Source organism: Trachymyrmex septentrionalis, unplaced genomic scaffold, assembly GCF_001594115.1.
Source record: "Trachymyrmex septentrionalis isolate Tsep2-gDNA-1 unplaced genomic scaffold, Tsep1.0 scaffold53, whole genome shotgun sequence".
Taxonomy (NCBI): Eukaryota; Metazoa; Arthropoda; class Insecta; order Hymenoptera; family Formicidae; genus Trachymyrmex; species Trachymyrmex septentrionalis.
The window spans coordinates 3263809-3277575 of NW_017305705.1; the positions used below are offsets into that span (position 1 = coordinate 3263809).

Genomic DNA, 13767 nt, shown 5'->3' on the forward strand with positions numbered 1-13767 from the left:
CAAAAATGCCATAGATCATTCTTAAATCTGCATTCTTTTAATATCTAACGTTTGCCTTGATTAAGACGATTTCGAAATAGCGGAATTTATCGTTGTACATACGAACGCGTACGATTTAATGACTTCTATTCGCGCTTTGCATAATAATCACCAAACCGTCTTAAAACTCAAGGATATATGAACTTAGCAAGCATAGAGTGTGCGATAATTACGCGTCAACGATGTAGGAATTGTTGAACAAACTCAATGAAACTGCGACGACTACTCGCAAAATGTTTGAGAAACTGCGCGTCAACAAAGCTGAAGTATCTCAACACATTGCGCTCAATATTACTATCGTAAAACGGAGCGTAGAATAAGTATTAGTAACTTTGCAACAAAGTAAGAGAAGATTTCAGACCACTCAATGCCGAGAGCACTTTATCAGCAATGAGAATTCTGTGAATAATTAGAACTACCGAATTATTATTATTGCATCAAATGACGTAGAGTTAGTTATGCAAAAAGGGACATAATTCACGAAATAATATATGCAAAGACTGTCATTATCTATAGCGCTCATAATTTGAAATAGTATAGAATTAAAGATGTTTTATATATATTTTTAAAATGATAACGAAATTATGAAAAAAATTACAGATTATTCTAAATCACGTTCACACAAAAATAATACGACAAATTTGATAAGCGCTTACTATTTAAATCATAAGTTGTTTTAATAAATAGTGGTATTTTTTAAATCTGTACTCTAATAAAAATATATGGAAATGTATTATATAAAATAATTGATAAACATCTCAATTTTTAAATATAAGTACATTATGTGTTCAAGATTATTCACGTAAAGTTTGCGATGCACGAATTAGTTGTCCAGTAAATCAACAAAATATAATATTTATTTGTTCTACATCTTTGTGACTAATCAGTAAATTGCAATGAAACTTTAATAAATTATTTTGAATATATTTAAAATATCTACTTATAAAAAAATGTAAATTTTTAAATTATTTTCAAAATTTTAATTTTTAACAATAAAAATAATAACAAATAAAATAAATAAACTACAAAAATGTGTTATTAAACAAAAATATAATCTTATTCGCACAACTTTCATATGTATACAGTTTATTTGAAGTGTAAATATTAAATATACTTTCAAAAATGTAATTTTCTTTGCATGCGCTATACGTCTAATACATCGTTAATCAAGCTATATGGAAAAATGATTCAACTTTCGACATTTTTGTTTACCGCGATTCTTATAATTTTGCTTAACCATTAAATTATGTTTAGATGAGGAGTCAACTATTACTTACAATGATTATATGCAACTTGTAATTGTAAGCAATGAAAGAACATGATTCGGCCATTGATAAATTCAATTTTTATATACATAATAGTGAACGATGTGAGAATACTGTGAAAGCGTGACGACCTCAAATTGGGCGTATATACACTTCTAAAATATCATCGAGACGAGATCTACCAGACGAGCGTTTCCATTTAGTGGCAGCCTGCCAATTGGGTGCATTAACGTCTATCGTTCGATAGTATCTTTTGGAGAGTCAACGTTTAAATGGCGCTGATTAGAATGTAGTAAGGAATAGCAGGAAATGTCAGTAAATAAATCTAAGATATCGCGAGGTTAAAAGCGTAATTTGCCACCGTCGAATCAGACTTCGCGAATCTTAAACTTAATTATTCTTACTGGCTTATCGCTTAGGGAGATTCAGCAGTACGAAAAACATGTTGAATATGGTACGATACTCGAAAAATATATCATGTATTCTGAAAATCTGACTATCGCATTGCAAATGTCAGAAATGCCGTGTCTGTTGTATTTTATCTCTGAAAAATACACCGACTGCACATTTGTGATAACTATTATGCACTCCATACGACGCCCTTAGTCGCTATCGCGGTTGCATAATTTAGATAAATCCACGTTTCTCTCCATCTTCGTACGAGAGATAGCTATTTTTGCATACGCCTTGTATCGTGCAGTAAAAATAAATAATGATAGCTTATAATAGATGATGATTATGATGGAGTATTAATATAATAATATATTTTGAATATTGCAAAACTTTTGAATATCGCATGTTCAATCACAGTTAAATCATGTACTTAAATATATTACGCGTTTAATGTTGGAATGAAAAACTTTTTTGTACGCCTGTGACATCAAAGCACGATTTTTATTTCATTTTTTATCACACATAAATACAGACCGTGTTTTCGCGGATGACGATGGGAGTGATGTTACGTATGAACTACTATGACGGCGTTTCATTTGTGCATTCCTGATGCTTTGAAAGGTACACCGGGAATGCTGCAATTCGCGGAATTGCAATTTGGGGTGGGCTGACGACTGCGTGCCTGAAATCACAATGGTACGATTGACAGATTCAAGTAATTCTAGATATTACGTCAGGCATTATGGAGATGTAGATACAGTGATCATGTTTATGGCTTGAGAATCACCGTCACCATAGTTTACGTCACTGTAATGGTACGTCTAATCAGCCATTTAAAAGAGTAATAATATTACGTCAAGAGTTAGTCATTTAATAGAGTTAGCTCATTTTTTTTCACGCTTGAATAATCTTATTAATACGCAAATTTCCTGAACTTCCACATTCATGAATTTCATACACTAACTTTACGAATTAATAGGTTTTTAAGCATAAGTGTGCTTTTTGTGATATCTAAAATTAATATTTAAGATAGAATAAATATTTACCATGTTTTTTATAAATTAGATTTCATTTTCAATATTTCATATTCACATATGTATATGCAAAACTTAAAAATGTAAATGAAGAAAATGATCGTAATTTTAGATCAAGTTTTCATATTAAGCAAGATCGTGTATCGATGTACGTTACGTGTTTTCTAAATCTTTCTCGAAGAATAGAAGAGTAAGTTGTAAGTGAAATTGAAATATTACTTGATAATGTATTCGATAATATCTGAGAAAAATTGGAATGCACTGATCTCCCAAAATTTAATCGTGTAGTGTGCAAACAATTAACTATTATTACCACTGCAATCGAACCATCAGGAGCTCGATCTGACTGAAGCTGTTCCGACTAGATTCACAAGCGGGTGCGTTTTTCTTTTACGTGCATTTACCGCAAAAGGAAGCGATCGATGCTTTCGAAGCAGCGCGGCGGGAAGATCATACATCATTAAAACTGCATCCTATAAAGATGCACGCAACGGACGGTTTTGCTGAAGTATCTAAAAATTTAACTAGCTATATAGATTTAAAAATAATTTTGTTGGACTATCAAAATAATTATGTAGAACGTTTAAACTAATTGCTAGATGTTAAAACCTTTTGCAACATTGTTCGTCATGCTTGAGATTCCTACGTAATTATTTTGATCCAACAAAATTATTTTTAGATCTGTATCTACACTGACACATTGAGAACAAAATTTACTCAATCCTAATACATATAATATTTCTTTTAGTACTAACATTTTTCAATACATAATTAAATATTTATTTACAGTAAATAAAAAAATATTTACTCTATAAAAAATGATAGTAAAATCAAATGGTCTCATGATCAAATGTAATCAAATAGAAATATATGTTTACATTTAGTAAATATTTAGTTTGTTCTTTCCACGTAGGATATCCAACGTACATAGAGAATATTTGTAAAGAAATGTTAATTTTTATTGATCGCTAAATGAAGTAAGTAACATTTCATTCAGCATCTTCAATCGCTTAGTCGTCAATAGCCGGAGGAAAGGTCGAGGTGATAGACGTTTCGCCGTTGACGATGCTCATATCCATTCATGAGACGTTTTTTTTTTTTTTACGGAGAAATTTTGCCGGTGTAAATTAGCAATTTACAAAGCCGTAATTTCTGCGACGTTTGTCGTTAGTCAAATACCGAAGCGTTAACAGTTCTTAATTGTGCTCGCCCGCGGCGCAAATATGTACGATGGGAAACAAAACGACAATTTTTATGAGCGCATCCGTATATACGCTCGTGCGCACTTCAGATCTTACGGAATTCTGGAAACCGGTTTTGCAAAATGTGCCGCGCGTATATGCGCTCGCAACGCGTAGTATCGTCTCGTATGAAAAGAGACACACTGCGCCTAATATGGGAACGGTTTTATCGCGGAAACTTTGTAGTTTCGCGATAGGATACAATAAAGGCGAAGATGTGCTCGTCTCGTTAGAAGACGGAAATCAGATAAGAAATAAATATTAAATGAATGACTTGCCAGAACTTGCAAGGTCAGGTCAGGATCTCTCAATGCATGATATTTTAATATGTTAAAGATCAAACGAATTACTCTTTGTGAGATTGGATAATTCAGTATCTACGGGATATATAAACAGATTCCTCTTTATTTAAATAAGTCCAGCATCCATTACGTTGTAAAAAGTTATTTTATTCTAATTTGAGCGCAAATTATCGATCAAAATTCTACTCTTGTAGTTAGTTCGAGAAACATCCTCCAGCTTCCCGACATTTATCTGCAAAGTGAAATGTATCCCAAAATACACATCTCAAGGGAAGCCGGATGCTACCTGGTACTACTCAAGATAATATAAGGCTGTAAGATACATCGATATATTATTATCTAGCAAGAGTAAGAAATTATTTTGTAATGAACGTCGCATGTCTAATGAGAAAAACACTTTATCAAATTTAAATTGCAGCCTTCTTTGTATCTGCCGTCGAATATTTCGATTTAAATTCTTTCCATTAAAAACTGCTAAGAATTTCATATAACAACTCGTTACAACTCTTTAAGTTAAAGATCTCTTGACCGGCGTGATAATTTCGCGGAGGCAAATTGGGTTATTAAAAATTCAGCGTACGCATCTCTTGCGATGACACGTTCGGTTATACCGTAACTGTAAATCGGCCACGATGTAATAAAGCTTACATGCGCGATCATCGAGTGTAATTGGCTGACTCATCCCTGGAATTTCGTGCGATGCAAATTAGTGGGACAACCACGATCTTAAATGTCAATAGCGTAGGCGTAGCACCAACCATGCAATCATTTTAATGATAATACAGTATGATCCTTTAGTTGAGTCAGCGTTTCGTGTAATGTACCCGTTCTCGTCGTACACTTCACGCCGCGTTTAATTCAACGCGTCAACACGTCTTATCATTTAGCCCTCGTTCCCTTTTGCGTCTAAAAATAGCAAAAATAACATCATGAGTTAAGAAAGCAATGAGATATTGCTATGTATGCATTAGATTTTTACGCTCGAGTCAAAACGGAATTTCAAATGATCTTCTTCCGTCGCCAGCTTCTTTCCACCTGTCTCGAGTGAATCTTCTTCAATGCGTTCCTCAGCCTTGCACTTCAACCTGTCTCTTTACTCACGGATGTTGCGGCGGTTATTGGAATGCGAATTATGTAGAACTGTGAAGTACGTGTCGTTAACGGAGCCAAGAGTTGCAAGGAAAGATAATCGACGAGGACATTTCTTCCTTATTTAAGAAAAAAATTTTTGAAAAAAAAATTTTTTTCAAATCATGTTCTTAAAAGTTTTAATGAATTGTCACGTCGCGTGCGTAGCCACGGTATTTAATGCATCTCGGCGAGAAATTTGGCCGGGCGCCAGTACAGTAATGATAATAGACGTCGGCTAACTATAGTTGCTTAGAGGGAACGTCAGTGTTCGTTCCGAAGCATGTTAGATACACGACATCTCACAATAACGATGATCCATGGCGCCTCGAAATCTTGTCGTTCGCCATTAATCAACGTTATATGCAGATAAATGGATATTTCAGATGCTATCTTCTATACATACGTAGCGTTTTGCATCTATTAAGCATCTCTCGTACTATGATACAGCTTGATGTTCTTCATTAAATTATCTCTATGAATTTTTAAATCGATATATTAAATGCAATTACATCAGTTAATCAGTTACGCGTTGCATTAGTCATGCAAGAAAATCACATCACGACGTTTATATTCGGAGAAACTTATCTTATCGGGAAGCACACTCGCGAGCAGTCACGTAATTGTCTAATTTATGTATTCTTAGTACGTTAGCTAGTGACTACACGGAGGGGAAACTAGAAAGCTCATTAGCACGTATAGATGGACAGTCGTGAAAAGCGAAAAGCCTTAATGAACGTACGCTTTTATTGCAACATTTATGCACACTGTCTGTGCAAACGTGTTAACAGTGTTTGTTGAAGATCAACGATGAATTTGAATGTCTTGCCTGTAAGATGTGAGAATATTTTCCCCAAGACGCGTGACTGCGTCACTGATGATTGTAACATGTGTTACGCGCGTACACATCGACTGGAAGAGAACACGTGTAATTTAACGTGAACTGGATGCGAGGGTATACTATAATTGTGGTGATCTAACATAGGCCGCGTTGCGAGATGACCGCGGGAGCTGTGTCTGGGTGGTCGAGGAGCCTGACAATAAGTCGAATCCCATTGGTAGCTGCCACGGCCAAGTTACGGATCTGGAAAGACTGGAATCGTACCCACAGAACCGGCATTTTAATCACTGCTGGGCGTTTACGCGCGAACGACGATGATCTATGTCTACATGTCGACCATACAGATTACCATTTCACGTGTTGCCTAGTCGACGTACGGATAGCTGTGCTTTCTCCTCCTTAATCTTGTTTAGCAAAATGCTCGTTTAAGTTAAGTATTTCCGAGAAGTTGACCTTAATAGAGGAAAATAATTATTACGAATTGCACGATTTGTACTTCCTTGACATCGCGTAAATGCCTTGTCTGTGTATCAGAGCCACGCAGGAAACGGGTTGCAGCGGGAAATAATACTGGTTTCGTGACGTGAGACAGATCATGCGATAGGAATTGAGAAAGGGGATCTCCCCGTTTAAATTACTTTTGCAAGCCCTGTGCGGAGATGATGACGTCAACAGTTCACGTCGCTTTCCGCTCGCGTCCCACCAGCTAAGGGCTAAGCGAAAGCGAGACGTGTTAAAAGAAAAAGAATGGAACCTTGGAGTTGTCTGGCGCGTGGGTGTTACAGGATGATGCATGAAAGGAACGGCGAGAACCCTTTATGTCCGCAGGTTCTTAAGGTGTGTTTACGTGATTCTTGTATAGATATCCTTGAGTCTAGAACTCTTATATGAATGATGAATACAAATACCAAAATTGTAACTGTTGTGTTTTTTTTCTACGTAATTTTCTTCGCGAAGCTTGTATTGCACATGTAAGAATGCAAGATGTATCATTGCGCATAATGGCGATAATAATACTGGAAACAACCAATCAAATTTTGGCCTCAAATTCGTTCTCTTAGTGCGCATCCTCGGGAATGATACATCTTCTTATATCATGGTATTGCTATGAAATTAGCCATAAACTCTCGATTTGTAGCAATTTTACAAATGGTCAAAATTATTTCTTATTTTCAACGATTGATAGATATGTTGAAATAGTAGAGTAGAAGGAGACGCGCGGCGGGGATCATTTTGGACCTAAGAATTTCGCCTAAGTGGGTCGACGCGCGACGGTAAATCATTACGATCGCCTTTGAATACTTCCCGGAATAGCCTCCGCTCGATTTCTCGATCTTAAAGATATCGAGCGTGTAGTAGGGAAGCTATTTTTTAGGTCATCTTTACAAGGGAGACTTGTTTCGGAGATCGTTACGTCATTCTTCGTCGTGACATCGCTCTGTGTGCATATTTAGATAGTCAACATTCTAGTCACGTTTGCCTCATCGCGCATTATCACGCCAAATGCATATGAAACAAGGACCAGTTGCTGCATTATGCAGGCTGTCTCGAGATATTCAACCACCGAATTCAAGGCTGGCAGAATTTTATCTCGCCGGATGTCATCAAGCATTTTTTCCCTAAGAATTTCCGTTCTTATATAAAAGAAGCATTGCTCTTATTTGTCGTATCTTTTTTCGATAAAAGAGAGACACTGGCAAATCCTTATTTCCTATTCATAGTATCTATGAATGGCATGAAGTCACGGTTAAAATGGCGCTAAGCTGCTTAGGTTTTATGGGTTTTGTAAATAAGCGTGATACCATTACTGCTCTGAAATGGTTTCGCTATTTCTGATACATATATTATACGCTTTTTGACACATCTAATGTTCAAAACGCAAACGATGGTGTAACAGCTCAAAATAATTCCTAGAATGTTTGCGAATACAGTTGATGATCTATATATATATGTGTGTGTATTAGTCTCCACAAATGTGTATTGAAACGATAAGTTATTTACGTTTTTATGACTTGTCCATATACGAAAGTTCCATAGGATTTCTTTGAAGCCATTAAGAAATATAGTTTAGTTTTGACGATGTAATCCGTAGTTGCCGGCTTAGGTTTGGAACTTACGTTTAATTTTAGCTTACTTTTAATCTTCTGATCTCTTTAGAGTCATAGTTTTTTTTTACCTCTTTTATATATGCTGCTAATAAAGTTCTGTTAAATATTTTTCTTTTTCGCGTAATACAACTTAGAAAGTTCCTATTAAAAGTGCCTTCAAATGTTAAAGATGTATTATATTAGACGTACAATCCCTGCAAAGAAAATTAAATTTGAAAGTATGTTTAATATTTACATTTCAAAAAAACGATATACATATGAAAGTTGTGTGAATAAGACATTTTTATTTAATAACACATTTTTGTGGTTTATTTATTTTATGTATTATTATTTTTATGGTTGAAAATTAAAATTTAAAAAATGATAAAAAATTTACATTTTTTTTATAAGTACTTTAAATATTTCAAAATAATTTATGCAAAGTTTCATTTTTATTCATTGATTAGTTACAAAGATATAGAACAAATAAATATTTTCTTTATTTACTGGATAACTAATTCATGCATTGTAATGTAACTCTACGTAAATAATCTTGAATACATAATGGACTTATATTTAAAAAAATTGAGATTTTTATCATTTATTTTATAATACATTTTATAATACATTATCACATTTTTTAATATATTTTTATTAAAAGCACAGATTAACAAAATACTATGTATTAAATCGAGATAGTAAACCGGATAGTATAAATCCAGATAGTAGGTTTACTAATCGTCACCAAATTTGTCATATTATTTTTAAACGTGATTTAGAATAATCTGTAATTTTTTCATAATTTTATTATCATTTTGAAAATATGTATGAAATATCCTTAAGTATTTTACGTGCTCTCTTTCTCTCTCTCTCTCTCTCTCTCTCTCTCTCTCTCTCTCTCCCCCCCCCCTCCATACTGTTGAAAAAAGTATATTTACCATTAACGGAACATATGTAACGGAAGCAAATTTCGAGCAGGTACATTAAAAACATTAAATGAACATTAAATTCCATTCACATTCACATAAAATTTTATGAAAAAGTACACTAATATATACTTTTCAATTATAGATACATTAAATTTAATTTACTAGTATAACTTAAAAGTACATTTGTACACTAAATTTCATGATATGTTTCACAATGTAATTTATATTCGACGATTTCCTCGATAAACAAGAAAATTTAAATTAACAAATTTTGTTGGGAAAATTGGGTTACGCAATAAAAGGACAGATTCATTTAATTAAATAGCTACTGAATCGAGAATACGCCCATTTCATAAATCCATGGTCGAGCCTTTTACATGTAAGTTAGAATTTATTTTGTCGATGTAAACTCAGTGATTGTCGTGGGCGTAGCCGGCTTATAAAACGTATTTAAATTGATCGTCAATTTTTGCTATGGATTTATCATCAATTTTATCGCGAACACATTGTCAGATAACAATAGTACCTTCATTACTTTGACACAATAACTAGGAACTGCAGTCTATTAACGCCGCCTCTTTTACGTCCTGCGTTAATTACTTTCAGTACAAGACGTGCAAAAATTTTCTGCACAACATTTTGATTTGCTTTTCGTGGATTCTCGAATGATTTTTAACCAATTTGCAATTTATCATCGATTATTTGATATCTGTTCTAGGTAGAGTCGGTGGATTTGGCATTGAAAATTTTAGATGGTTCGCAAATCCGGGGAAAAACACTGTCGGTTCAGAGGGCGAAGTTTCAAATGAAGGGCGAGTATGATCCCGCGTTGAAACCGAAGAGAAAAAAAAAGGATAAGGAACGACAGAAGAAGATGCAGGAAAAGTGAGTTTCTACAAATTTTACGAATAAATTATCTTAAATGTTCGTTAAAACGGTTAATGTCAGTTAACACTTGGATATATGTATACATATACAGGGTATTTCAGAAGTAGTTGGCCAAACTCTAAGAACATATTCCACTCATTGTAAGGATGAAAAAAAGTCATATAAACATGGGTTCGGAAACGCTTTCTTTCCAAGTTATAAACATTTCTTATTTAAATTGTACGTATTTACGTCGGACGACATGCCTCGTTTTGACGTTTCATGAATTGTACACTTCTATTATTAGAGATTTCCTTCTTGGATCGATTTTTCTTCCTACACTTAATGGTAACAACTACAGACAATTTTTGGAAACGCAACTCCCTCCAGTATTAAAAGACGTTCCACTACAGATACGCAATCAAATGTGGTTCATGCATGATAGAGCTCCAGCACATTTCAACCTCACTGCTCGAGAGTTCCTGAATAATAATTACAGCAATAGATGGATTTGTAGAGGAGGACCCATTGCTTGGCCTGATTTGAATCCTTTGGATTTTTATTTATGGGGACATCTTAAGATCCTCGTGTATAATACTTCTGTTGCTATTGTGGAAGTACTCCGAAATCATATTATTGTTGCGTACGAAAAAATACGAAATACCGAGAATTTTGGAACGTCTTCGACAATCCACGCGACATCGATGCGAAGCATGCATCGATGCGGAAGGAAATCATTTCCAGCAATTTCTGTAATGAAAATATAGATATATAAGTATAAGATAAAATATAGATGTAAATATAAAATAAAACAAAGGTATAAGTATAAAATAAAAAATTGTTTATAACTTGGAAAGAGGAAGCGTTTCCGAACCCACATTTATATGACTTTTTTTTTTATCCTTACACAATGAGTGGAATATGTTCCTAAAATTTGGCCAACTATTTCTAAAACACCCATATGATTGCGTTAAGACAAATATTTATTTTCTAAATATTCCTTTGCCCCGTGAGCTCATTGACTGAAAGCGTGATGTCACTTCCTTTCGAGACGCTCCGTATAACTCGTGCGCGGTGATTCGCATTGCAAAATCGGAATGATCACGTTTCTCCTCGGTTTCTCTCCGGTCCATTCATCTCTCTTTTCGCTCGCGTCCATGCAAGACGGCGTATCCCCGGGGGATCAAGATACGTTTCATCCACGGTGCATCCGCCGCCACGCGTGTGCATCTTATTAAGGTTTCTATGCACCGGCGATGCACGCGTGTCGCAAGCGGCTTGTTTAAGACAGCACGAGAGGAGATGCCTTCGAATCACGAAGCGCGTTGTACGCGTGATTTTATGATACGTGATACCATGTAATTCAGAAAAACCCTTCGTGTATCTCCGTGATGCATGCCTCGTGTAACACGTGTTGCAGTGTGTGTAAAGGCTCTTTATAATTGCACTGCCATCGGCCCCGGGTTTGCAGCCGCCAGACTGCTTGGCGTTGGCGGTTCCGGCAAAGGCAGCTGCGCACGTCGATTACCCGCATTTAGTCCGCCGCGCCGGTCTGCATACAGACCAACCCAAAATTATACGGGCACGGCGCACTTCCCGACAGATTGCAGCGGCTTAACCCGTTAATCGAAACGTATAACGATCGCACTGAATGACATTGACTTCGTCCCGTGCGTATTTCAGTGTCGTGTAACTGTTTCGCGCGAATGATGAAAGTGACGTCGAGCATTTCTAAATGATTCAGGATCGAGCATGTTTGATTTAAAATTCGTGATGCTTTTGCACATATCTAATGATACAATGAAAGTAATAATAATTAATAATTAAAGTTGTATAATAAGAATAATAATAATAATTCAAGAGCCTGCAGTCATGATAGGATAGGGCTCCAAATAAAATATTTTCAAAGACATTTATCGTGTGATTCATCTTTAACATCGATTTTAACTTTCTCGCGTCATCATATTTCATTGCATTGCTCAATCTCGACGTATCTCTGTCGCGCCTTCGTCGTTAGCAGCATCCTCTTGTTATCCGGCGTAGGTCGCGTGCGCAGGGTCAACGCCCTGAACTTTGCGAAAACCAGTTATTGGTGAATACGCACGGGCCCACGTTTGCTGACCGGAAGTAGTCTTTGCAGCAACACACTCTTTCGACACTCGTCGTGAATCTACGTTAGCACCATAACATTCCCCATCGGTGGGGTTACCCCTTTTAAGAGTACATATACTCTTTTTAAGATCTCAAAACTTGTGTGGTCGTTTACTAAAATTTTATATTTATAAAATATGTTAATAAGAATAAAAAGTCATGTTTTAGAAATTTTATTTTATTAAATATCCAACATTTAATGCATAAAAATTATATCCCCCACCTTCCGAAGTAATATCTTTTTTTTAAAAAAAGTATACATATGTACTCTTTTCTTGTGATTCAGATATGATAATCCTAACCATCGGCATCATTTTCTCAAGTAATTCCAAGAAGGAGAATCGTGAGCCACGATTTATCGATCATTGCGACTGTTCTCACAGCTTTGACGAGTTATTCTCGACCATGCGGCTCGGTGCCGCCAATTTGTGCTGTATCAGCGACGTTTGTCGGCATCTTTAATCTTTGAGAAACGTCACTTCCAGTAACGATAGCAGCGTGCTGACGTGATATCATGCGAAGAATCGGCAGATGTGGAATCCTATCAGTCCACTGATATCTTTATCAATAAGAACGATAGTCAAAGATAAACCGTTTATACCATTTATTAATGGTTTCGAATAAAGTAATTATCAATAAGAATATATGTATATATAGATTTGAGTCCTCAGAGGAAACATTTACAATCAATTTAAAATCCAAATACTTTTAAGATTTCTACGGATATTCTCTTCAAAGAATTTACGCGGTTTGCGCTTATCTTCATGTTTTGAAATATCGTTAACACTAGAACAAAAAAAATGCCAATGTTCCATACCATTAAAAGAACTAAACAATTGAATTATTATGAAAATAAGAAAAGTGATAAAAAAGCAAATATTTCATGAGTATAAAGGATATAATTATTAAAAATATTTCAAAATCCTATCTTTCGCACAAAAAATATAATTTTAATATAAAAAAATAGAAATAGTCAGACTGCTCGATACTAGTGTTAAATGCCAACGTTAATATCAGGTTGCTTCTTATTCTGATGAATAAACTGTAATTTTCTGGATATGTTGACATTTAACAATGAACCAAGACACGAAGATAACTCGCAAATTCTGTATAGCTTATTTGAATCTAAATGCTATTTTTATTGTCATATAAGAATATTCTTATCATTCTGTACTTTTACTTTGTTTGCTTACAGATTGTTCGACTGGCGACCGGAGCGTATGCGAGGCGAACCGCTGAAATGCGAAAGAGTTGTCATCATAAAGAATCTTTTCGCACCGGAGGATTTTGACAACGAAGTCCAACTGCTCTTGGAATATCAGCAAGATATTCGATCCGAGTGCCTGAAGTGTGGTGATGTCAGGAAAGTTATCATTTATGACGTAAGTTTTTTTATCTTTTTTACGTGTGCTATTTTAATATAAATACTACTAACTTTACGTCGCGATTATAATTATGATTAAATATTTCTTATATATATTTCTTATATA

At 35.0% G+C, this 13767-nt stretch overlaps 1 protein-coding gene across 2 annotated transcripts in view; it reads left to right on the forward strand.

The window, feature by feature from the left end:
* Positions 1–13767, forward strand: part of LOC108752053 (HIV Tat-specific factor 1 homolog) — a 31087-nt gene that overhangs the window by 10480 nt on the left and 6840 nt on the right. For both annotated transcript variants that reach the window (XM_018492651.1, XM_018492652.1), the window contains exons 3-4: positions 9978–10144; positions 13473–13659. In XM_018492651.1, coding sequence (XP_018348153.1) covers positions 9978–10144; positions 13473–13659 — 354 coding nt within the window. The remainder of the gene's footprint in view (positions 1–9977; positions 10145–13472; positions 13660–13767) is intronic.